Consider the following 26,867-nt stretch of genomic DNA (forward strand, 5'->3'; position numbering starts at 1 on the left):
GCAATGCTGGGGGACACAGGGAGGACATGGCTATACTGGGGGAGAAATGGCATTACTGGGGTGGGGGACATTACATACTGGAGGATAATGGCAATGCTGGGGGACACAGGGAGGACATGGCTATACTGGGGGAGAAATGGCATTACTGGGGTGGGGGGACATTACATACTGGAGGATAATGGCAATGCTGGGGGACACAGGGAGGACATGGCTATACTGGGGAATGGTGCATAAGGGTCATAACTAGAGAGGAGCAGCCCCTTTGATCGCAGGGGGGCCCCAACGGAGCTAGTCTACTTTAGGGGACCCAGCAGGAAAGCTCATAGGGAACAGTTTTCCAATCACAGCACCCTTTACCGTACTAAGCATTGTGATTGGCTGAATAGGGTGGGTGTAGTTTATTACAACCTATCTGAAACCTAGAAGTTCAAGAGCATGCCGTCCACCCAATCATGTTAGCTAGATTTCCCTATGAGGTTTCCTGCTGAGTCCCCTAAAGTAGACTAGCTCCGCCCAACTACTACCCTTCCCTTCCTCCCATACAGGGGACTATACTACAGATCAGGGGTGTTTGTGGCTACACTGGTTATGGGTGTGACGATCAGGATGGGCACACTTGTTTCATGACTCTTGTGAGATGGGCCCCCAGGCCATGAAGGGCACCAAGAGGAGGGGTGTGAGCATTGGGGGAGGGGCCTCATGATTGGTAGTCATGCCTCTGCTTGCCTTGTTTAACTGCTTGCTGACCGCGTCACACCGATTGGCGTAAGAGCAGTGGCTTGCAGGAGATCGCAGGTGCATCTCCACGATTGCTGCTCAAAGACTGTTAGATGGCAAATCCGCCGTCTAATTACCGTATACAGCGCTGCGAACTACAGCAGCACTGTACTGGGGACAGCTGTGTGACATGCCTGTCCCCCTGGGACACAGGACAGCGATCGGCTCTTATAGGCTGAAGCCCATGAGAGCCGATCGCCATGATTGGCTGGCTCGCTGGGGGGAGGGAGTTAGGAAAATGTAATCAAATTTAAAATAAATAAATAAATAAACACTGTGGGAGCGATCAGACCCACCAACAGGAAGCTCTGTTAGTGGGGAGAAAAGGGGGGGAATCACTTGTGAGCTGAGTTGTGCGGCCCTGCCGCTAGGCCTTAAAGCTGCAGTGGTCCATTAGGCAAAAACTGGCCTGGTCTTTAGGGGGTTTAACACTACAGTCCCCAAGTGGTTCAAGTAAATATATATTGTAGCCTGCATATCACTGTCACTTCAGGTGTGCTATAATGCCCATCAGGAGTAGAAGGTGCTGGGGTGCGGGTGATAAAGGAATCAGGCTCACCTGTAACAATGGAATCTCATGATTGGGGACCTCTGCATCTGCCATGGCTCTGTGTACAGCACACACACTCTCAGGGACTTCTGGGTAATGGCCGCCAGTGGGCGGTGACATCATGACATCATACATGCTATGTGAGGCTGGGGTCGCCATTTTGGAGACTGGCAAGAGGTATCCATACATCAGCCTTTCTCAACCTTTCTACCCTGGAGGAACCCTGCAAATAGCTTTTGGATCTCAATGAACCCCTGCATTTATTTTGCAGGAGGCATGGTCTTTAAAAGTATGTGTGGCTGTTTATTTCACTACCCCCATTACACTGCCACTCACTATACTGCCTCCGAAGCCCCTAATTTAGTGCTTCTAATTACAGTACCACCTATTATAGTGAGCTCCATTTTACATCTCCACGATGGGGGAAAATGCCAAGGAACCCCTGCAGTGTACTCAATGAACCCTGGTTGAGAAAGACAGCCATACATAGTATTATCTGCCCTTACTATGTAGAGTCATGTAGTGTTGGCAGTTAGCGGATGTATAGGAGTTTTATACCTCTGTACACAGAGAAATATTCAGATCACAATTATGTGCTGAACATAAGGCTGCAAAATACACAAACGTAATTAAATAGAACTCTGCTGCCATCTAGTGGTCAGTTGTCAGAATTGCACGTAAAAACTTTATATAGTCAAAACTTTATATAAAACACCTTTACCTGTCAGTAATAGGGTGGCCACTTGCAGAACCCCAAAAAGGAGGACATCACACCGTGAAAAGGAGGAAATCGTACTGAGCGTGCCAAAAGTGGGCGTGGTCAAGCATAAAGTGGGTGTTATCATGGGTGGGGCCAAATTTACATGACTTTAGCAGTGGTGTAAATGGTCTGCTGGGGAAGTTTGAGCTCTGCCGTAGCATAGCCCCCCAAAATAGATGTCATCTGACAGCTTTTCACCAAAAAGGCACGTAATCTGGTAAAAGTTCCTCCAAGATACAGATAATATGGCAGTGGTTCCCCCAAAATAGACAATGTGGCAGCAGCAGTTCCCTCCAACATACACATACAGTAATCTGGAAGCAGTTTCCCAAAATACGCAAAACCTGGCAGCGGATCACCCAAAATACACGTAACACCCATCCATATAATCTGGCAGCAGTGGTCCCCCAAACATACACAATCTGGCAGCGGTTCCCCAAAATACACTTAATCTGTTAACAGCGGTTCCCCAAAAATACAGATAATCTGACAGCAGTTAGTTACCCCAAAATAGGTACCCCCAGCATAGGTAGCCAGGTCTATAGGTGTCCCCAGTATAAGTAGTCATGAGTATAGTTGTCCCCAGAATAGGTAGCCAGGTGTAGAATGACCCCAGAATAGGTAGCCAGGTCTTTGGGTGTCCCCAGAGTAGTTAGCCAGGTATATAGATGTCTCCGGTACAGATGGCCAGGTTTTTAGGTGTCCCCAGTATATGTAGCCAGGTCTTTAGGTGCCCCCAGAATAGTTAGCCATGTGTATAGGTGTCTCCAGTACAGATAGCCAGGTGTATAGTGTCCCCAGTATATTTAGCCAGGTCTATGAGTGTCCCAAGAATATGTAGCCAGGTCTATAGGTGTCCCCAGATTAGTTAGCCAGGTGCCCCCGGCAGGAGGGGCGAGATCAGTGAAGGGAGAGGGGTAGGTAAAGCAGAGGGAAAGGGAGGACATCTCCCCCCCCCCCCTTTCCTCACCTTTGGGCTCCCCCTTCCTTGCTCTCCCCTCTAGAACTAAAGTTTTGGGGTGGCTGGCAGCGGGCAGAACTTACCTGCCTCCTTCCACTGCGAAGCAGTAGTGATGTCCGGTTCATGAGTCATTTGAGCCGGTTCTTTCCTGTGAGTTTAATGATCTGGCCCACTGCCAGTCACCGCAAAACTTTAGTTCTAGAGGGGAGAGCGAGGAAGAGGGAGCCCAAAGGTGAGGAAAGGGGGGGGGGGGAAATGTCCCCACTTTCCCACTGTGCCCACCGCTCCCTCTTCTCTGCGCTCTCTCCCTCCACACAGCCCAAAAAGGAGGACATCTGGCTGTCTGTCCTGGCCTTGCGCCGGACGGAGGACAAGCAGTCCAAAAACCTGACTGTCCGACCTAAATCCGGACGGATGGCCACCCTACTCAGTAATGTGGGGAAGAAAATAACGCCTATAGATGTCCTCTGCAGGCAGAAGTAGTTATGTACTAAAATGTCTTTACATGTCTGTAGCATATGGATGTGAAACACAGAACACCTGTAGATGTCCATCAGGAGTTCCATGGGCTGCACGGTGGCATATCGGTTAGCGCTCTTGCCTTGTAGCGCCGGGTCCCCAGTTCGTATTCCAGCAAGGTCAACATCTGCAAGGGGTTTGTATTTTCTCCCAGTGTCCGTGTGGGTTTTCTCTGGGCACTCGGATTTCCTCCCACATCCCAAAAACATATGGATAGGTTAATTGGCTCTCCCTTAAATTGGCCCTAGACTGCAACACATACACTACACAATAAAGCCATAGGACTATGGTAGGGAATTAGATTGTGAGCGGCGAGCGCCTCTGAGTGACAGTTAGTGACAAGACTATATATACTCTGTACAGCGCTGCGGAAGATGTTGGCACTATATAAATACTAAATAATAAGAATAATACAGACTTGTTCACACTAAGGGCACTTTTGTTTGTTTTTAAAGTGAACCTCCAGACTAAAAATCTACTCAGCAGCACTGAAAAGGCCTGGTGTTTCTTTAACAGTTTCACAGCATCAGAACTTTGTTTTTCTTATACAAGCCCCATTTTTAGCTGCACAGAAGAAAACTGCCCGGGCATTTCCCCCCTGATGCTGTGCAATGCATGATGGGATTTCTGATGTTGTTGTTCTCCTTCTGCTGTTTTGGTGCAAATTTGTTTGTTTTACTTTTGAATGTGAGATTTGAAGCCTAGCGCACGCAGCTGGGAGGGGTGATCAGCACACAGGACAGTTGGAACTGTGTCTCATGCTCCCTGTCACCTCCTTTCAACCAAAAAGATGGCTGCCCTCATGAAATCACAAACAATTGGCTGTTCTTTTGAAACAGGTTGGTTAAGAGATTATATTACCTATATTATATTATCTATTTTAATTAACTTAACTAATGTATGATTCCCTATGAGAGTGTTCACATATGAGCGGTTCAATTCTGATCCGCTCACCAAAGCGATGCCTGTACCATTTTCTGAGCGTTTTGGCTCAATGGAAAGTAAAGGGAAATCGCAAAGTGCTTTGTATAGCAATTTCCCCAGTGCTTTCATGAATAAATGCATTGTATTTATTCATTTCCAGGGGAAAGAGACTGATGACAGGAAGGGAAAAAATGAATCACTCAGCAAAAGCGCTCAGAAAAGAGCTTTACCCAAAAAAATACCGCGCAGGTAAGCACCAGCAGTCGCTAAAGAAATTGTGCACAAAATCGCAAAACGCTGGCGTCATCAATTGCGATTTATGATGTGAACAAGGCCTAACAGACTAAAGGTAGCCACACACTATACATTAAAAAATGATCCGATTTTACAGCAATTCCATAAAAATGATTGTACAGAACTTTTTTTCTTTTAATTTGTTCAAGATATCTGATCAAATTTCTATTATTTTTTTTCAATAAAAGTCAAATCAGAAGCGGTGGATTTTTCTCATCAATATTTATGATATTGATGAGAAAAATGATGGCGCCGTGAGAGGCAGCCAGGGACACATCGGCTCCCGGCAATTCTTAGATTTACTAGTTTTTTAGTTAGTTTTTTAGTTATTTTTTTAGTTTAGTCTTCTTAGCTTAGTTATTTTAGTCATTAGATTAGTTAAGCCAGCCCTTAGCCACCAGAGATCCAGGGCCAGAGCACCCACTCCAGCCGGCCAGAGCACCCACTCCAGCCGACATCCTGCCACCGCTGCCCTCTCTGACCGGCTCCCAGCATTCAGCCGGTGGGGGACGCACGGAGCGAACGGCGGACCAACCTCAGTCTGGATGACGCTGCCAGTCCCTCCGCTCCCGTTGCTCCAACGCCAGAGGACTGTCTCTCCACGGCGCAGAGCGGATCCAGCCGCCTGTCCTCAGGAGACCACCCGCCGACTAGCCGCAGCCCTGCAGGCACTCGAGACCTCATTGACGCAGGAGATCCAGCTGCCGGCACCGTGACCCTGCCGTCAGGAGGCCATCCACCGACATCCTGCAGACACCGGTAAATCTGGAAGCCTACCGCCGACTCCGGAGAGGAACACCGCGGCTGCCAGGGGACCACCCACAACGTTCCCCAGTCCTCCACCGGAGGTGAACGATGCGACTAGCCGCTGAAAGCTGCGACCAAGCAAATCCTGACTCCCCCTCCGGCTTAGCCCAGCGGTCTGCTGCCCAGCACTGCCAGCTTGCTTCCTGCTCCCCTGGAACTCCGACAGTGATCTTCATTCCACGTGGCTGGCACGTGGCTCGCTGCGGCCTACCATCTGCACAGTAGCAGCCACCACCACAAGAGCAGCGTGCGTAAGGCCTCCCAAGATCGCTGCCCCACAGCACAGGCCGGCACTGCATCCCCCGATTCTGCCTTCCCAACTGCTGGAGCAGAAGCACGTGAGTAAGGCTACTACCAATTCTTATCGATAGTAAGAGTTCTCCTGGAGCCGCTTGACATACGCATAGGCCCCTTAACTGCATGCCATGTACTGCTGCTCCTGCTTTCCCACAAAAGACTGTCCTAAACTGCATGCCATGAACTGCTGCCCCTGATTTCCCACGAAAGGCTGTCCTTAACTGCATGCCATGAACTGCTTGCTCCTGCTTTCCCACAAAAGAACTGTCTTACACTAGCTCCTAGCCTGCTATATGAACTGTGCTCTCTATTTATCTATATGAACTGCTTGCTCCTGCTTTCCCACAAAAGAACTGTCTTACACTAACTCCTAGCCTGCTACATGAACTGTGCTCTCTATTTATCTATATGAACTGCTTGCTCCTGCTTTCCCAAAAAAGAACTGTCTTACACTTACAGCCTGCTAAATGAACTGTGCTCTCTATTTATCTGTGCTGTGCTCATCTATATTGTGCCCCTGATGCCCCCACTCAAATACTGTGTATCCACATTCTATGTTCAGGTCGCAACCTGTTGCAAGTGCCCCAACACGTGATGGCCCATACCCCCAGACCCCCTGCCTCTCAGGGTATCATCTCCCACACCAGAGCAGAGCTTCTGAAATGGGAGGCACGGGCTCAGGAACTGCCAATTTGGGACACAGTTCGGTCCCAGATCGACAAATGGTTCAAGACGAGCAGATTTAGGCCTAGGGGTAGGAGGGCGGGTGCTCAGGTCAGACTAAAAAGGAAGGGCCTGCGGTCCCCCATCCCTGCCATTCTATTAGCTAATCCGCTCCCTCCAGAATAAGCTGGACGAACTGCTCCTATTACTTGGAAGCAAACCCTCGATCGAAGGCAACTCCCCGGTTCTCTGCTTCACAGAGACCTGGCTAAGCGACATGATCCCAGACAACTGCCTCGACCTACCGGGCTTCAATCTCTTCCGAGCAGACCGTGACCCCGCTCTCTCAGGGAAAAGTAAGGGTGGCGGAATCTGCTTTTACATCAACGGCGCTTGGTGCTCAAACACAACCATCCTGCACAGAAGCTGCTCTCCAGATGCAGAGATCCTTCTTATCAACTGCAGGCCCCAGTATTCACCAAGAGAGTTCACCTCCTATGTCCTGGCAGGCGTCTACATCCCCCCGGATGCGGACACCAAGATCGCCCTGCGTACACTCAGTGACACCATATCAGCTTGGGAGACCTCCCTCCCGGACTCCCTCTTCATCATCCTAGGAGACTTTAACAGAGCAAACCTTCGCCAGGAGCTGCCTCGGTACAAGCAACACATCACCTGCCCCACCAGGAACCAAAACACCTTGGACCACTGCTACACGGTCCTTAAAGATGCGTACAAGGCTACTCGCCGGGCTGCCCTAGGCAACTCCGACCACTGCCTAATCCACCTGATCCCCACCTACAGAAGGCTTCTTCAAACTACCAAGCCGACGGTCAGGACTGTTAAAAAGTGGACTGAGGAAGCCAAGGGTCAACTACAAGCCTGCTTCGACAGCACGGACTGGTCGGTCCTGGAGGCTCCCTGCCTAGATGAATGGACGGAGAATGTCACCTCCTATATCCGCTTCTGCGAGGAGGCATGCATCCCAACGACGAACATCAAAGTCTTCCCAAACAATAAACCTTGGTTCAATGGCAGGTTACGCCACCTACGGAAAATCAAAGAGGAAGCACACAAAACCGGCACCCCAGAGGAGTTTAGGGAAGCCAGGAACTCCTTGAACCGAGAACTGAAGGTGGCCAAGCGGGACTACTCAAACAAACTAAGACAGGACCTTCAGTCCAACAACACACGGGAAGTTTGGAAAGGCCTCAGGGCAGCAACAAACTTCAAGCCCCCTCCCCAACACACACTTCCTAGCACTGCGCTAGCCGAGGAGCTCAACAAATTCTACTGCAGGTTCGAGCACCTACCCACCCACTCCGAGGACCTAGCAATCTCATCCCCACCCGAGGAGCCTCCTGACACACCTCCCCAAGCTGCCACTGACCTCCAAGCACCGGTAATTGTCCAGGAGGCTGACGTACTAATGTACCTACAGAAGCTCAACACCAGGAAGGCTCCAGGCCCGGACGGCATATCCCCAACCTGCCTGAAAATCTGTGCAAGCCAGCTGGCCCCGATCCTAACCTCTATCTTCAGCAGATCCCTGACAGTGAGCGAGGTCCCTTCCTGCTTCAAGAAAGCGAATATCATTCCGGTCCCCAAGAAGCCAGGTGTTACGGATCTAAACAATTACAGACCGGTTGCCTTAACTCCGATCATCATGAAAATCTTTGAAAGACTGGTCCTCCCCTATCTGAAGGGGTACACCGCCACCAAAACAGATCCCCTGCAATTTGCATACAGGCCAAACCGGTCCGTGGAGGACGCCATCAACATCAGTCTAGCACACGTCATGAAACATCTGGATAAACCCAACTCCTACGCCAGGATCCTGCTTCTGGATTTCAGCTCCGCTTTTAACACCATCTGTCCGACCATCCTGTATGACAACCTAGCACGACTTGGCGTTGACCCTAATCTGTGCGCCTGGACAGGGGCGTAGGAATAGGCCCTGCAGCCCCTGCGCCCGCGGGGGGGCCCGGCCCCCCCCTGGGGCCCGCTTGGGGCCGTTTTGTGGGTGCTGGAGGGGTGGCAGCATGAGGGGAAAGCCTTACCCACAGTCGGCGGGGAGAGGGGTAGTTCCCCCCTCTCCCTCACCTCGGGGCTCTCCCCTCTGTGCTCCCCTCCAGCTCGTAAGTGTCTGTGGGGCTGTGGTGGGCAGCGAGCGGCGGGCAGATACATACCTGCTTCCGTGCGTTCCATCGCCGACTTCTCCCTCTAGCGGCTGACGTCACTTCCGGAAGTGACGTCAGCCGCTAGAGGGAGAAGTCTCCGATGGAACGCACGGAAGCAGGTATGTATCTGCCCGCCGCTCGCTGCCCACCACAGCCCCACAGACACTTACGAGCTGGAGGGGAGCACAGAGGGGAGAGCCCCGAGGTGAGGGAGAGGGGGGAACTACCCCTCTCCCCGCCGACTGTGGGCAAGGCTTTCCCCTCATGCTGCCACCCCTCCAGCACCCACAAAACTCCGAGCGGGCCCCAGGGGGGGGGGGGGGGGCCCGCTCTGAAAATCTGCAGGGGGGGCCCGGTGGGGCCTAGTTATGCCCCTGCGCCTGGATCAAGGATTTCCTTACGAACAGGTCACAGTCAAGATCGGCGGCTGCTCTTCCAGTGCCAGAATCACCAACACCGGTGCCCCGCAAGGATGTGTGCTGTCCCCGATTCTCTTTTCACTGTACACAAACAGCTGTACCTCATCCGCTGACTCTGTCAAGGTCATCAAGTTTGCGGATGACACCACCATAATAGGCCTCATAGATGAAAACGGTGAGCACGATTATCGCACGGAGATTGAGCGAATCCTCGGGTGGTGTAAGGAAAACAAACTCGTATTAAATACAGCAAAAACTGTGGAACTAATTGTAGACTTCAGAAGAAACGCTCCGGCTCCCAATCCGGTCTCCATTGATGGTACCGAGGTCTCAAGAGTACACAGCGCTCGGTTCCTTGGTACCACCATCACGGACAATCTGAAGTGGGATGTAAACACCTCCGTAATTCAAAGGAAAGCCCAGCAGAGACTGTTCTTTCTCAGGCAGCTGAAGAAGTTCGGGATGTCGCAGGAGCTAATGATCAGCTTCTACTCTGCCACCATCGAGTCTGTCCTTTGCTCCTCCATCATTGTCTGGTACTCCGGGGCTAATGCAAGGGACAAGCACAAACTCCAAAGGGTAATCAGTGCTGCTGAGAGGATCATCGGGTCACCCCTGCCACCCCTGGACATCCTTCAATCATCAAGAATGAGGTCCAGGGCAAACAAGATCACTCAAGACCCCTCCCACCCGGGCAGTTGCTTCTTCGTCCCCCTTCCTCTAGGTCGCCGTTATAGGTCCATCCTCACTAAAACCACGAGGCATAAAAACACCTTCTTTCCCCAAGCGGTTGCCCTACTTAATTCATGCACTCTCCCAACCGACATCCCCTAATCTTCCTCTGCCACCCCCGTGCGGAATACGAGCACGGAAGGAACTATCTCCAGCTGGCCACGCTGCACCACATGCCACCGTACAAATGTATGTTGTATGTTGTACATAAGATAGTCCTGCCCATCTGATCTATGAACTGCTGCTGCCTGTTAAATTGACGTCAGGGTGTCTCTGTAGCTAAGATCTGTACCATGTGCTGTTTGCCAACTGCTGCTATTGACCGTCAAACTGTTGTAGTGTGTATGTAGATATCATCTGTTTATCTTCTTTTCACCAAGTTGTTGCTGTTAAGCCAATTGCCGTTGTGTCCACAAAAAATTCCAGGTGCGGCTCCTGTCGTACTTGGCGAATAAAGTTGATTCTGATTCTGATTCTGATTGTCAATTTCTTGAATTATAGATGCAATTTTTTTTTCATAATTGGGAAAAAATTAAACGTGTGTGATACATCAGTCAGATTTTTTGAAATGTTACAAATTCAATCAATCAGAAAAATGAATTGTACTCTGTGAATTGAAAAGAAATACATAAAACAATTTTTGAATGCTGTGTGGCCAACTTAAGGGACACCTGAAGTGAAAATAAACGAATTAAATAAATGATTGTTTCTATCTACTGTCTCCTAAAAATGACTTTTTAAGATATTCCATGGTTCTATTTTATGTTTAAACCTTGTTTTCAAGTTTTAACTGTTTTATTGTTTTTGCTCAATGACACATTCATTGAAGTATGCCAGAGCTAAAATCTATGAACTCTTCACCCTTTCTATCTCTTTCCTGCTCTCAGAAGCCATATTCTGCTAGGAAAGTGTTTTATAGTTGGAATTTCTTATCAGTGAGGGTCACACTGTAGTCACTTCCTGTCTGAGTCAGGACTGAGTCAGCCACTTACATACTTGATATTTAAAGGGGAACTGAAGTAAGAAGTATACGGAGGCTGCCATATTTATTTCCTTTTGATGCACCAGTTGCCTGGCAGCCCTGCTGGTCTATTTCTCTGCAGTAGTATCTGACTAACACCAGAAACAAGCATGCAGCTAGTCTGGTCAGATCTGACTTTAAAGTCTGAAACTCCTGATCTGCTGCATGCTTGTTCAGGGGCTATGGCTAATAGTATTAGAGGCAGAGGATCAGCAGGGCTGCCAGGCAACTGGTATTGCTTAAAAGGAAATAAACATAGCAGCCTCCATATACCTCTCTCTTCAGTTCCCCTTTAACTCTTTCAGACAGAGAAAGAAAAAAAGGAACACAACACAGTTATTTGTGTGCTTGGATAGACAGATGTCTATCTCATCATGTCACACATCACCTCAGGTGTACTTTAACAGTAAAGTGTAATGCCTCATTCACATTGCGTTACGATAGCATTAATGTTTGCGTTGGCTTTTTGTATGCTTTTTTTTTTTTTGCGATTTCTGGTGATTTCTTTGCGCTGCGTTATTTGTGAAAGCGCTTCTCTAAGTGGTTTTGCAGAGCGATTTGATTTATTTTTTCACTTCCTGATATCAGTCATGAAGTGAACTCTTTGAACCGGAAAATAATAAATATAATGTATTTATTCTTAAAAGTGCTGGGAAATTGCTATGCAAAGCGCTTTTACAAGCGTTTTGCGATTTCCCTATACCTTCCATTGAGGCAAAACCGCCCTGTAAATGGTCCATGCAGCACTTTTCTGAGCGGATCAGAAACGAACCGCTCAGATGTGAACTCTCTCATAGAGAATCATTGCACAATCGCTTTCAGGGTGATTTTGAAAAATCGCCAGCGCTTAAAAAAAGAAACACAAAACCGCCTGTAGTGTGAATGAGCCTGAAGTGCTTGCGGTGATATACATGGTGATTATTGTACAGTCATGCAGAACATAGCAATACATGGGGGTAAGCACAATAATATACAGAGTAGCATGTTACTTATATGGGGCTGGTTCCTGACATTATGGTAAGAACATGCACATTCTTCTATCAGAAGTAACCATAATATATATAGTAGGCAAAAGAACCGTAACACGACCATCATATAGTGAATGGGGGGGGGGGGGGTTTGGCCCAGAAAATCAGAGCACACGCTCCACTTGTTGGTCCCTCTGGAAACAACGCTCTGAGGGTGTTTATCCAGAACACTTCTTTTCCCGCTTAGCTTTATGTGAATGATTACACACACGATTGCGGCAGCAGCTTTTACTACAGGACAGGAGCCTCACGTCCAGGATCCACAAGTGGGTATTAAAGACATCTTTCAAACTTAAAATGTAACCTCCTTAGCGGTAATCACAAGTTCAGCTCGCGGTGGAAAAAACAAGCCAGGAGCGGTAACCCCGAGCTGAACTCGGGAGGTCTATGCAGAGCAATGCACGCAGCGGCGTTTTTACTCACCTCCCGAGGGATCCCGACATCGGCCGCCATTCTTCTTCCTCTCCTCCAAGGCTCTGCTTCCCCCTGGTGAGATCACAGTCTGTCGTCTTGACGACAGCCGGCAAACTCACTACAGGGTTACAGCGCCACCCGGAGGACGGAGGGAAAACTGCAGCGCTGGATCCCAGGGAGGTGAGTGCTGGGGCTGCTGCAGATCTCCCTAGCAGCATGATTATTTCCAGGTTTTAGGATCTAAAAGCATACAAAAGATTGCACCGATTTTATACCCTGAAATCCAGAAGGAATCATACCGCCAGGGAGGCTAAAGACAAAATGTGCTTTAGAGCTGATGGAGCTCAGAGATCAGAAACAAAGGAGAGCAGATCGTGGGTCTAGTAAACTGTGTGAGGAGCAGCAGGCAACCTGGAAACACAAAACACAGCCCAATGTTGGGAAATGTGACAATAAATTACAGAATTAATTTATTGCAAGAAAGCGGCAGGGCGGCTGTCTCCACGTGCAAGCCGGCGGCGTTTTCCGCGCAGCAACATGTCACTGGTTCGCCTGGTCCTTCTAGTGCACACAGATGGAGAGCTACGCGTGCGCGTGCCAGGCGACAGGACCTTTATGCCAGCAGAAGGGGAATCAGCTGATCAGGCCGATCAGCTGATCCCAGCTGGACTCCGGATTGGCTGAGTGGCTGGGGCGGCGCTGCGGAGCGCTGCAAGTATATATAGGACTTGCTTCTCAGTTGCAGGTTGTCTGTCGTTGCGAATACTTACGTTTGAGCACTCAGACCTCAGTCAGATCTTACAGTGTGTTAGAACCAGCTGGAGCTGGGAATTCACACTTAGCCAGATTCCACTTTACCTCTATTGTATTATTATAACTGTTATTATCTAGACTAGTTCCCGGGTGTTGAGACCAAGGATCTCACACCTAAGTTTAGGAGCTGTGTTACTACTGTTATTATCTAGACTAGTTCCAGGGTGTTGAGACCAAGGACCTCACACCTAAGATTAGGAACTGTGTTGCTACTGTTATTATTTAGACTAGTTCCCGGGTGTTGAGACCAAGGACCACACACCTCATACTAGGATTGTGCTATACGGTTACCTGTTATGATCCCTGGCTTGGCAGACCACTCTCCTGCTTACTGATTCAGTACCTTGCCTATCTGTCTACCCGTTGCCAATCTTGCCTGAACCCGGATACCGTATCAGTCTTCTGTTTATGTACTTTATCTGCTCGTGTGTTGCCGACTCGGCCTGTATGACCCTTCTGGCTGTCACTCGTCCCTTGGGTGAGCAGCCTCACTGTACTCCCTACGACACCAACCCTCTAGGTGTCCATTTACTGTAAAGGCTACCTGCTCCACAGGAAGACCTCCTGCAGTCCAGTCAGAGGGCTCTAACCCATAGGAGTCCACTGGCTGTAGTACAGTCTGATTCCCAGCCCATCAGGGAATCCTTGGCTGCAGTACGGCCTGATTCCCAAATCCATCAGGGAATCCCTGGCTGCAGTACAGTCTCCATCTCTTCCTTGTAAGAGGTTAGTTTCGACGTAGTCAGAGGCCACCTGCTCCTCAGGTGTCCACTGGCTGCAGTGGAGTCCAATTCCCTGCTCTTCAGGGAATTCTCGGTTGCAGTGGTGTCTGCATCTCCCGCTCCTCGGGAGATCACTTATCTTACTGTTGCACCAAACACGTACACTACATTAGGTGTCCTGTGTCAAGCTATACGTGTATTATTGGTGATTCTGCAGATCACCATATAATCAGGTATAGCATCTGTATTATTGGTGATACTGCAGATCACCAATAATCAGATATTCTCTGTGTGCTGACACCATTCGTTGCAAGAATAAAATGTCTTTGCATTAACGGCATGAAATGCAAAAAAAAAAAAAACCAAAACCCACAAAACTTTCAGAGAGATACGGAGGATTTCAGAGTGGGGGAAAGTATACAATTGGAGAGATAGAGGGGCTGAGACAGGAGGGTGAATCAACAGCAACAGACACCAGGGAAGAGTCCCAATCAGAGTTTGATTCCCAGTGGGCCCGCCCCAAATGAGGGAGGGGGAAACCTAGACACCCCAAAAACAACCAAAGGACTGACAACCAGCGGCCCGAGATCCCTCACTAGTGGCCAAACCACAAGGTTATTTTAGGAGAAAACACAAAGGGGTTGATTCATTAACTGGTGTTGCTACAGCACCGTGAGTTAAATGGCAGCATCGTGCCTTAAATACAGCCCTTGCACGCTACGCTGACGCAGTAGCGGCCACGCCAGTGAAGTATCGCGGTCACAATACTTCACATCTCGCGCTACGTGAAGGAGAGTGAGGCACCTTGTAGAAGCGCGTGTAGAAGGAGCGCCCGTAACTTAGCACCACACGCCACGTAGCACTACTGCACATAGCATGCGAGTGCTGCATATAAATCGCCATGCTGCCCTGTATCTCACCCTGCTGTAACAGCGCCACTTAATGAATCAACCCCAAAGTGTGCAGCTGGTCACAGAGAGGCCCGCCCACACAAACTGAGAAATCAGGAAAAAGGGGGATATACAGGGAAAAAGAGGGGGGACCCCACGAGCAGGTGGTAGAGGGAGATATTGAATGTTACGGCACCCCTAAGATCATTAACCTGTCCACCTGTCCCCCTATCCCCGGCCAAATGGAGATCCTTGATAAAGGTTTGCATGAAGTTCTGATTTCTGTTCTTTTGAATGGGTGAAAGATATTTACAGTGGGATGCAAAAGTTTGGGCAACATCGTCATGATTTTCCTGTATAAATCGTTGATAAAAAAATGTCAGTTAAATATATCATATTGGAGACACATACAGTGATATTTGAGAAGTGAAATGAAGTTTATTGGTTTTACAGAAAGTGTGCAATAATTGTTTAAATAAAATTAGGCAGGTGCATAAATTTGGGCACTGTTGTCATTTTATCAATTCCAAAACCTTTAGAACTAATTATTGGAACTCAAAGTGTCTTGGTAAGCTCAGTGACCCCTGACCTACATACTGTAACGATCGGTGTCAGCACGCAGAGAGAATCTGATTATTGGTGATCTGCAGTATCACCAAGAATACAGATATATACCTGATTATTGATGATCTGCAGAATCACCGATAATACAGATATATTGCTAACCTCTGGACACCTGAAGCGTGTAAGTGTTTGGTTTAACAGTAGGAATTGGACCACCGGGGTAGCAGGTGGTCCAATATGTAGAGACAGACTCTACTGCAGTCAAGAGCTCCAGGAGGAGGAGACCCTGACTGGTTTAGCAGCAGTGCCCCCTCTGAGGAGCAGGGGGCCCCTGCAGGAAGACTGAGCACCCAAGGGGTGGGTGACAGCCAGAAAGGTCGGGCAGGCCGGGTCAGCAACACACAGACAGATAAAGTACAAAGACAGGAAGCTGATTTGGTATCCAAGGCAAGCAGGGTTTGGCAACGGAATATCAGAAGTGCAAGGTACCGAATCAGAGATCAGAGGAGTAGTCAGGACAGCAATATGTCATAACAGATATCAAACAATGCCTAGTCTGGGTGTGAGGTCCGTGGTCTCTACACCCTGGAACTAGTCTGATGTATAACACAAGTTCCCTAGTCTAGGTGTGAGGTCCGTGGTCTCTACACCCTGGAACTAGTCTGATGTATAACACAAGTTCCCTAGACTGGGTGTGAGGTCCGTGGTCTCTACACCCTGGAACTAGTCTGATGTATAACAGAACAATAACACAAGTTCCCTAGTCTGGGTGTGAGGTCCGTGGTCTCTACACCCTGGAACTGGTCTAAGGAATAACACAAATGATACACAGTATTCCTAGTCTGGGGTGTGAGGTCCGTGGTCTCTACACCCTGGAACTGGTCTAAGGAATAACACAGATGATACACAGTATTCCTAGTCTGGGGTGTGAGGTCCGTGGTCTCTACACCCTGGAACTGGTCTAAAGAATAACACAGTAAACTGGCTAAGTGTGGATTCCCAGGTCCACCTGGTTCCACCACACTGAAGGATCTGACTAAGGTCTGAGTGCTAACACATAGGTATTCACAACGCCAGACAACCAGCAACTGAACAGCAAGAGATATATATAGTGAAGCGCTCCCCAGTGCCGCCCAGCTCCCATCAACCAATCATCTGCTGAGCTGGGATCATCTGACCGCCTCGATCAGCTGACCCTTCTCCTATTGGCATAAAGAGCCTGTCTTGCGGCGCGCGCGCGCGCGTAGCTCTACATCTGTGTGCACTACTGGGTCCAGACAAACCAGACGCATGTTGCTGCGAGGAAACCGCCGCTCTGTGCACGGAGACCGCCGCCTCACTGTCAGAACGCGCGGCTGCTTCTCCGCAATCCGTCACACATACACAGGTGAATCCAATTATAAGAATTGTATTTAAGGGGATCAATTGTAAGTTTCCCTCCTCTTTTAAATTTCTCTGAAGAATAGCAACATGGGGATCTCAAAACAACTCTCAAATGACCTGAAGAGATTGTTCACTATCATGGTTTAGGGGAAGGATACAGAAAGCTGTCTCAGAGATTTCAGCTGTCCGTTTCCACAGTTAGGTACATATTAAGGAAATGGAAGACCACAGGCTCAGTTCAAGTTAAAGCTCGAAGTGGCAGACCAAGACAAATCTCGGATAAACAGAATTGAGGAATGGTGAGAATAGTCAGAGTCAACCCACAGACCAGCACCAAAGACCTACACCATCATCTTGCTGCAGATGGAGTCACTGTGCATCGTTCAACCATTCGGCACACCATACACAAGGAGATGCTGTATGTAGAGGAAGCATTTTCTCTGCCCACAGCGCAAACAGAGCCGCTTGCAGTATGCTAAAGCACATTTGGAAAAGCCAGCTTCATTTTGGAATAAACTAAAATTGAGTTATTTGGGCATAACATGGGGCCTTATGCATGGAGGAAAAACAACACAGCATTTCAAAAAAAACACCAGCTACCTACAGTAAAATATGGTGGTGGTTCCATCCTGCTGTGGGGCTGGGATTGGGAATCTTGTCAAAGTTGAGGGACGCATGGATTCCACTCTGTATCAGCAGATGCTGGAGACCAATGTCCAGGAATCAGTGAAAAAGCTGAAGCTGCGCGGGGGCTGGATCTTTCAACAAGACAACGACCCTAAACACTGCTCAAAATCCACTAAGGCATTCATGCAGAGGAACAAGTACAATGTTCTGGAATGGCCATCTCAGTCCCCAGACCTTAATATAATTGAAAATCTGTGGTGTGAGTTAGAGCTGAGCTGTCCATGCTCGGAAGCCATCAAACCTGAATGAACTAGAGATGTTTTGTAAAGAGGAATGGTCCAAAATACCTTCAACCAGAAGCCAGACTCTCATGGGAATATACAGGAAGCGTTTAGAGGCTGTCATTCCTGCAAAAGGAGGATCTACTAAATATTGATTTCATTTCAAATTTATGTACCTGCCTAATTTGGTTTAAACAATTATTGCACACTTTCTGTAAATCCAATAAACTTCATTTCACTTCTCAAATATCACTGTGTGTGTCTCCTATATGATATATTTAACTGACATTTTTTATCGTAACCATCAACAATTTATACAGGAAAATCATGACAATTAACAACATTGCCCAAACTTTCGCATCCCACTGTATCTCTGCATGTAAAACCTTCACCATAGAGAGAAGAGCTATGCAGTCAGAGACACAGCAGGCACTCGCAGACCTTGCGTCTCTAATGATGGGAGGCGGGAGTGGGCAGTTGGCAACTGACACAATTCTCCTATGTACAAACCTTTGTGAATATGGTGACACAGGATGTAAAACCTTCACCATAGAGAGAAGAGCTATGCAGTCAGAGACACAGCAGGCACTCGCAGACCTTGTGTCTCTAATGATGGGAGACAGGAGTGGGCAGTTGGCAACTGACACAATTCTCCCATTTACAAACCTTTGTGAATATGGTGACACAGGATGTAAGACCTTCACCATAGAGAGAAGAGCTATGCAGTCAGAGACACAGCAGGCACTCGCAGACCTTGCGTCTCTAATGATGGGAGGCGGGAGTGGGCAGTTGGCAACTGACACAATTCTCCTATGTACAAACCTTTGTGAATATGGTGACACAGGATGTAAAACCTTCACCATAGAGAGAAGAGCTATGCAGTCAGAGACACAGCAGGCACTCGCAGACCTTGTGTCTCTAATGATGGGAGACGGGAGTGGGCAGTTGGCAACTGACACAATTCTCCCATTTACAAACCTTTGTGAATATGGTGACACAGGATGTAAGACCTTCACCATAGAGAGAAGAGCTATGCAGTCAGAGACACAGCAGGCACTCGCAGACCTTGTGCCTCTAATGATGGGAGACAGGAGTGGGCAGTTGGCAACTGACACAATTCTCCCATTTACAAACCTTTGTGAATATGGTGACACAGGATGTAAAACCTCTTGGAAATAAAGACACATAGAGGGGGATATGAGAGACACGAGAACCTCACAGATTGTGAAAGGATGGTCCTGGGAGAACTAACACAGAAAGGCCCATTTGCAATTTACTTTTTCTCCTGCCAGATCATTCTTCAACTTCTTTTTACAATAACTTTTGAGTGCTTTGCAATTAATCAGTATCAGAATCAAAAGTAGATAAAAAAGTACTGTCACAATTATTGTATTTTCTCACTTGCTGGGGGTGTAAAATGCATTTTACTGACAAGGTATGAAAATATCACCCAGGAGAAAACTTGGGAGTAAAAGTGAATTGCATGGGAGTCCATTGTGGTAACACCTGCCGATAAAGGTGGAAATGTGGTCACTATGGATAGAGAGGGATATAGGAAGATGTCTCTGAACCTTCTGGATAATGGGGCACAGTATGAGGTCAGTACACAGAGCCCACTGTGAGAACTAATGTGCGGGCGGCTGGCAGGGGGCGGGACTTACCTCTTGCTCGTTCCGGCGCCGGATCTGTGTGCCGCTGCTCTGGTCTGGACAATGGGGCATAGTATGAGGTCAGTACACAGAGCCCACTGTGAGAACTAACGTGCGGGCAGCTGGTAGTGGGCGGGACTTACCTCTTGCTCGTTCCGGCCCCGGATCTGTGTGCCGCTGCTCTGGTCTGGACAATGGGGCATAGTATGAGGTCAGTACACAGAGCCCACTGTGAGAACTAACGTGCGGGCAGCTGGTAGTGGGCGGGACTTACCTCTTGCTCGTTCCGGCCCCGGATCTGTGTGCCGCTGCTCTGGTCTGGACAATGGGGCTCAGTATGAGGTCAGTACACAGAGCCCACTGTGAGAACTAACGTGCAGGCAGCTGGTAGTGGGCGGGACTTACCTCTTGCTCGTTCCGGCCCCGGATCTGTGTGCCGCTGCTCTGGTCTGGACAATGGGGCATAGTATGAGGTCAGTACACAGAGCCCACTGTGAGAACTAACGTGCGGGCAGCTGGTAGTGGGCGGGACTTACCTCTTGCTTGTTCCGGCACCGGATCTGCGTGCCGCTGCTCTGGTCTGGACAATGGGGCTCAGTATGAGGTCAGTACACAGAGCCCACTGTGAGAACTAACGTGCGGGCAGCTGGTAGTGGGCGGGACTTACCTCTTGCTCGTTCCGGCCCCGGATCTGTGTGCCGCTGCTCTGGTCTGGACAATGGGGCATAGTATGAGGTCAGTACACAGAGCCCACTGTGAGAACTAACGTGCGGGCAGCTGGTAGTGGGCGGGACTTACCTCTTGCTTGTTCCGGCGCCGGATCTGGGTGCCGCTGCTCTGGTCTGGACAATGGGGCATAGTATGAGGTCAGTACACAGAGCCCACTGTGAGAACTAACGTGCGGGCGGCTGGCAGCAGGCGGGACTTACCTCTTGCTCGTTCCGGCACCGGATCTGGGTGCCGCTGCTCTGGTCTGGACAATGGGGCATAGTATGAGGTCAGTACACAGAGCCCACTGTGAGAACAAACGTGCGGGCGGCTGGCAGCGGGCGGGACTTACCTCTTGCTTGTTCCGGCGCCGGATCTGCGTGCCGCTGCTCTGGTCTGGACAATGGGGCTCAGTATGAGGTCAGTACACAGAGCCCACTGTGAGAACTAACATCCGCGCGGCTGGTAATGGGCGGGACTTACCTCTTGCTCGTTCCGGCGCCGGATCTGGGTGCCGCTGCTCTGGTCTGGACAATGGGGCATAGTATGAGGTCAGTACACAGAGCCCACTGTGAGAACTAACATGCGGGCGGCTGGTAGTGGGCGGGACTTACCTCTTGCTCGTTCCGGCGCCGGATCTGGGTGCCGCTGCTCTGGTCTAGACAATGGGGCATAGTATGAGGTCAGTACACAGAGCCCACTGTGAGAACTAACGTGCGGGTGGCTGGCAGCGGGTGGGACTTACCTCTTGCTCGTTCCGGCGCCGGATCTGCGTGCCGCTGCTCTGGTCTGGACCAAACCAGACTAGCGGCAGTGGAGTGCTCGCGCCGGAACGAGGAGGGATGGCCCCCCTTCCCCACCGCTGCTCACAGCTCTCCTTCCACTGCGCTGCTCCCCTCCTGCCGGGGGACACCCGACTACCTATTCTGGGGACATATACCTCTGGCTACATATACTGGGACATATACCCCTGACTACATATACTGGCACATATATACCCCTGACTACATATACTGGCACATATATACCCCTGACTACATATACTGGGACATATACCCCTGACTACATATACTGGGACATATACCCCTGACTACATATACTGGGACATATATACCCCTGACTACATATACTGGGACATATATACCCCTGACTACATATACTGGGACATATACTGGCACATATATACCCCTGACTACATATCATGGGACATATATACCCCTGGCTTCATATACTGGGACATATACTCCTGGCTACTTATACTGGGACATATACCCCTGATTACATATACTGGGCCCATATACCCCTGACTACATATACTGGGCCCATATACGCCTGACTACATATACTGGGACATAAACCCCTGGCTACTTATACTGGGACATATACCCCTGACTACATATACTGGGCACATATACCCCTGACTACATATACTGGGCCCATATACCCCTGACTACATATACTGGGCCCATATACCTCTGGTTACATATACTGGGCACATATACCCCTGGCTACATATACTGGGCACATATACCCCTGGCTACATATACTGGGTACATATACCCCTGGCTACATATACTGGACACATATATCACTGGCTACATATACTGGGCACATATACCCCTGACTACATATACTGGGCACATATACCCCTGGCTACATATACTGGGACATATACCCCTGATTACATATACTGGGCACATATACCCCTGGCTACATATACTGGGCACATATACCCCTGCCTACATATACTGGGCACATATACCCCTGGCTACATATACTGGGCACATATACCCCTGGCTTCATATACTGGGACATATACCCCTGACTACATATACTGGGCATATATACCCCTGGCTACATATACTGGGCACATATACCCTTGGCTACATATACTGGGCACATATACCCCTGGCTACATATACTGGGCACATATACCCCTGACTACATATACTGGGCTCATATACCCCTGACTACATATACTGGGCCCATATACCTCTGGTTACATATACTGGGCACATATACCCCTGGCTACATATACTGGGTACATATATCCCTGGCTACATATACTGGGTGGGCACATATACCCTGACTACATATACTGGGCACATATACCCCTGACTACATATACTGGGCACATATACCCCTGGCTACATATACTGGGCACATATACCCCTGGCTACATATACTGGGCACATATACCCCTGACTACATATACTGGGCCCATATACCCCTGGCTACATATACTGGGCACATATATCCCTGGCTACATATACTGGGAGGGCATATATACCCCTGACTACATATACTGGGCACATATACCCCTGACTACATATACTGGGCACATATACCCTTGCCTACATATACTGGGCACATATACCCCTGACTACATATACTGGGCACATATATCCCTGACTACATATACTGGGCACATATACCCCCGACTACATATACTGGGCTCATATACCCCTGACTACATATACTGGGCCCATATACCTCTGGTTACATATACTGGGCACATATACCCCTGGCTACATATACTGGGTGGGCACATATACCCTGACTACATATACTGGGCACATATACCCCTGACTACATATACTGGGCACATATACCCCTGGCTACATATACTGGGCACATATACCCCTGACTACATATACTGGGCCCATATACCCCTGGCTACATATACTGGGCACATATATCCCTGGCTACATATACTGGGAGGGCACATATACCCCTGACTACATATACTGGGCACATATACCCCTGACTACATATACTGGGCACATATACCCTTGGCTACATATACTGGGCACATATACCCCTGACTACATATACTGGGCACATATATCCCTGACTACATATACTGGGCACATATACCCCCGACTACATATACTGGGCACATATACCCCGGCTACATATACTGGACACATATACCCCTGGCTACATATACTGGGCACATATACCCCCGACTACATATACTGGGCACATATACCCCGGCTACATATACTGGGCACATATACCCCTGGCTACATATACTGGGCACATATACCCCTGGCTACATATACTGGGCACATATATCCTGGCTACATATACTGGGACATATACCCCTGGCTTCATATACTGGGACATATACCCCTCACTACATATACTGGGCACATATACCCCTGACTACATATACTGGGCCCATATACCCCTGGCTACATATACTGGGCACATATATCCCTGGCTACATATACTGGGAGGGCACATATACCCCTGACTACATATACTGGGCACATATACCCCTAAATACATATACTGGGCACATATACCCTTGGCTACATATACTGGGCACATATACCCCTGACTACATATACTGGGCACATATATCCCTGACTACATATACTGGGCACATATACCCCCGACTACATATACTGGGCACATATACCCCGGCTACATATACTGGACACATATACCCCTGGCTACATATACTGGGCACATATACCCCTGGCTACATATACTGGGCACATATACCCCTGGCTACATATACTGGGCACATATATCCTGGCTACATATACTGGGACATATACCCCTGGCTTCATATACTGGGACATATACCCCTCACTACATATACTGGGCACATATACCCCTGACTACATATACTGGGCCCATATACCCCTGGCTACATATACTGGGCCCATATACCCCTGGCTACATATACTGGGCACATATACCCCTGACTACATATACTGGGTACATATACCCCTGACTACATATACTGGGCCAATATACCCCTGACTACATATACTGGGCACATACAGTATACCCCTGGCTACATATACTGGGCACATATACCCCTGGCTACATATACTGGGCACATATACCCCTGGCTACATATACTGGGCACATATACCCCTGACTACATATACTGGGCACATATATCCCTGGCTACATATACTGTGCTCATATACCCCTGACTACATATACTGGGTACATATACCCCTGACTACATATACTGGGCACATATACCCCTGGCTACATATACTGGGCACATATACCCCTGGCTACATATACTGGGCACATATACCCCTGGCTACATATACTGGGCACATATACCCTTGGCTACATATACTGGGCACATATATCCCTGGCTACATATACTGGGCAACTATACCTCTGGCTACATATACTGGGGACTACTATACTCATGGCTACTTATACTGGGGACACCTATAGACCTGGCTACCTATGCTGGGGGTACCTATTTTGGTGGAACTGCTGTCAGACTGTCTGCATTTTTGTGGAACCGCTGTTATGTAGTTTGGGGAACAGCTGCCAGATTATGTGTATGTTAGGGGAACGGCTGCTGCCAGATTACGTGTATGTTAGGGCAACGGCTGCTGCCAGATTACGTGTATGTTAGGGGAACGGCTGCTGCCAGATTATGTGTATTTTGGGGAACAGCTGCCAGATTATGTGTATGTTAGGGGAACAGCTGCCAGATTATGTGTATGTTAGGGGAACAGCTGCCAGATTATGTGTATGTTAGGGGAACAGCTGCCAGATTATGTGTATGTTAGGGGAACAGCTGCCAGATTATGTGTATTTTGGGGAGCAGCTGCCAGATTATGTGTATGTTAGGGGAACGGCTGCCGCCAGATTATGTGTATTTTGGGGAACAGCTGCCAGATTATGTGTATGTTAGGGGAATGGCTGCTGCCAGATTATGTGTATGTTAGGGGAACGGCTCCTGCCAGATTATGTGTATGTTAGTGGAACGGCTGCTGCCAGATTATGTGTATGTTAGGGGAACGGCTCCTGCCAGATTATGTGTATGTTAGGGGAACAGCTGCCAGATTATGTGTATGTTAGGGGAACAGCTGCCAGATTATGTGTATTTTGGGGAGCAGCTGCCAGATTATGTGTATGTTAGGGGAACAGCTGCCAGATTATGTGTATGTTAGGGGAACAGCTGCCACATTATGTGTATGTTTGGGGAACAGCTGCCAGATTATGTGTACGTTAGGGGAATGGCCAAGAAAGCCCCCACATTAAGAGACAAACTGTGTAGAAGCCATTTCCAAAGACCACATACAAGAGGACGTGGGGTTAATGGGCGCTTTCCCTGTGGTCGCTGTAATATTGGTCCACTCATGGTACCCACCAGAAATGTGACCAGCCCGAAGACACAAAAGATCCATCAAATTGAGGAATATATAAACTGCCAGACTGAGGCTGTGGTTTACTTACTAGGATGTCCATGTAACTTGTTTCACGTTGGTCAAACTACGAACAAGCACAAAACTAGAATACAGAAGCATCTTTCCACCAAATGTCTGGCAGAAAGACACTTTATAGAGGGTAAATCACTTACTCCGGTGGCAGATCACGCCTTGCAACGGCATGGGGGCAATACAGCTGGTTGGACTGTGTGTGGACTAAAACGTCTCTTTTTTTCTTCCAGGGTGGCAGCATAGAATCTCCTGAGACATGAAACAAAGTGGATCCATGAATTGGGATCAAGATCCCTGGTAGGTCTAAATGAAGATTTTTTCATTTCTAGGTTTCTTACACTAATCCCGTGTGTTGGTTGGGTAGGGCCCATGGTGAGTGGACCCTTCCCTCCATATGGTGATTGTCCTATCACCACACGCGGTGTCTATGCTTGGCAGATTTCTCCTGTCTATTATGTATGACCTTTGAGGTGTGGGTTAGGTGAGTAGTCTTCACCTCATTCTAATATATATTCATGTGTTTTTATATTGTTCCATCTCTTTGTGTGTATTTTGCAGTATATTGTGGTGATTTATAGTACTTCCCATTTATTGCACTAGGCTGTTTTCAGCAATCTGCTCTTTCCTCCATGGATGGGCTACCTCGGTCTCTCCATCCTCTCCTTCTGTGGTTGTCTTAAAAGATCTTAATAATTGTTGTTTTTTTCCTGTATTTTTCCTCCAGTTGTAATGCTCATTGCTCTGCTGGTCCTGTATTGATGCATTTGCTGTGGGATGGTTATCTACTGTGGGATTCTCCAGACTTCCTCCTGATACCTCTATAATGCTTTACTGAACTGTTCAAGATTATTCTAGATCTGTTTATTTTAATAAATTGTGATTAATATGCATTCATACTTTTTTTATATTGTTATTCAACATAGTGTTTATCCTCATACAATTGTCTGTATGTGCCAATATTTTTGTTGGCCTGTACATGGCGACATTTGCTTGCATTTCCATTTACTTTCATATATCCGTGGTGGAAATAGCTGGTGCTTTCCACTATCGTAATCATTTTGTGATTTAATGTTTATTGTTTATCTAGTGTGGTTAATTATATTACTGTTCCTATCTCTGGGTAGTCTTATGCCCGTCTACTTCATCTCTATTTTCCTTTTGTTATTCACCTAGCACTACATTTCCCAGGAGGCCCCCTACCACAGGAAGAGGAAGTGATGCGGTGCTTTCAGCACTGCAGACACATCCTCGTTATGCATGGCCACGTATACAAATTAGGTTTGCCACGCCCATTTCACCCACCTACCCAGGTCCTCCGATTAGTTTAAAGCGGTATTGTCACCATAAAAATCAAATTTCAACAGCAATTGGTCTGAGTGTATTAAGTGATAAAGATGCTAATCCTGCATTCAAAACTTGAAAAACATTTTCTGCTGTTATGGTTTAGAGTTATCACATACTTTAGGAGCACTGGCCCTAGTGCCAAAGAGTTGAATGCTGGGAGTTATTTTTATCTATAATATATTCCTCCTCTTCCATTTATTTCCCTGCCTAGCTGCTTATCAGAAACACCCTCTGATTACTTGTGTTTACAAGCAAGGCTGAGGTGACTCAGTGATTGGATGTGTAAATAAAAAAAAGACAGTGCAGTTGTTAGTATACACCTCAGTG

At 48.2% G+C, this 26,867-nt stretch overlaps 2 protein-coding genes across 2 annotated transcripts in view; one reads left to right on the top strand and one right to left on the bottom strand.

Annotated features, from left to right (window-relative positions):
- LOC137537252 (uncharacterized) overlaps window positions 1-26,867 on the top strand; it is a 1,269,057-nt gene that overhangs the window by 1,080,762 nt on the left and 161,428 nt on the right. The gene's annotated exons all lie outside the window — the stretch shown is intronic.
- LOC137535883 (uncharacterized) overlaps window positions 1-26,867 on the bottom strand; it is a 242,496-nt gene that overhangs the window by 90,210 nt on the left and 125,419 nt on the right. The window contains 1 exon segment of the mRNA XM_068257761.1: window positions 1,337-1,494. Within this exon segment, the coding sequence (XP_068113862.1) occupies window positions 1,337-1,494 (158 nt within the window).

This window comes from Hyperolius riggenbachi, chromosome 10 (assembly GCF_040937935.1).
Source record: "Hyperolius riggenbachi isolate aHypRig1 chromosome 10, aHypRig1.pri, whole genome shotgun sequence".
NCBI lineage: Eukaryota > Metazoa > Chordata > Amphibia > Anura > Hyperoliidae > Hyperolius > Hyperolius riggenbachi.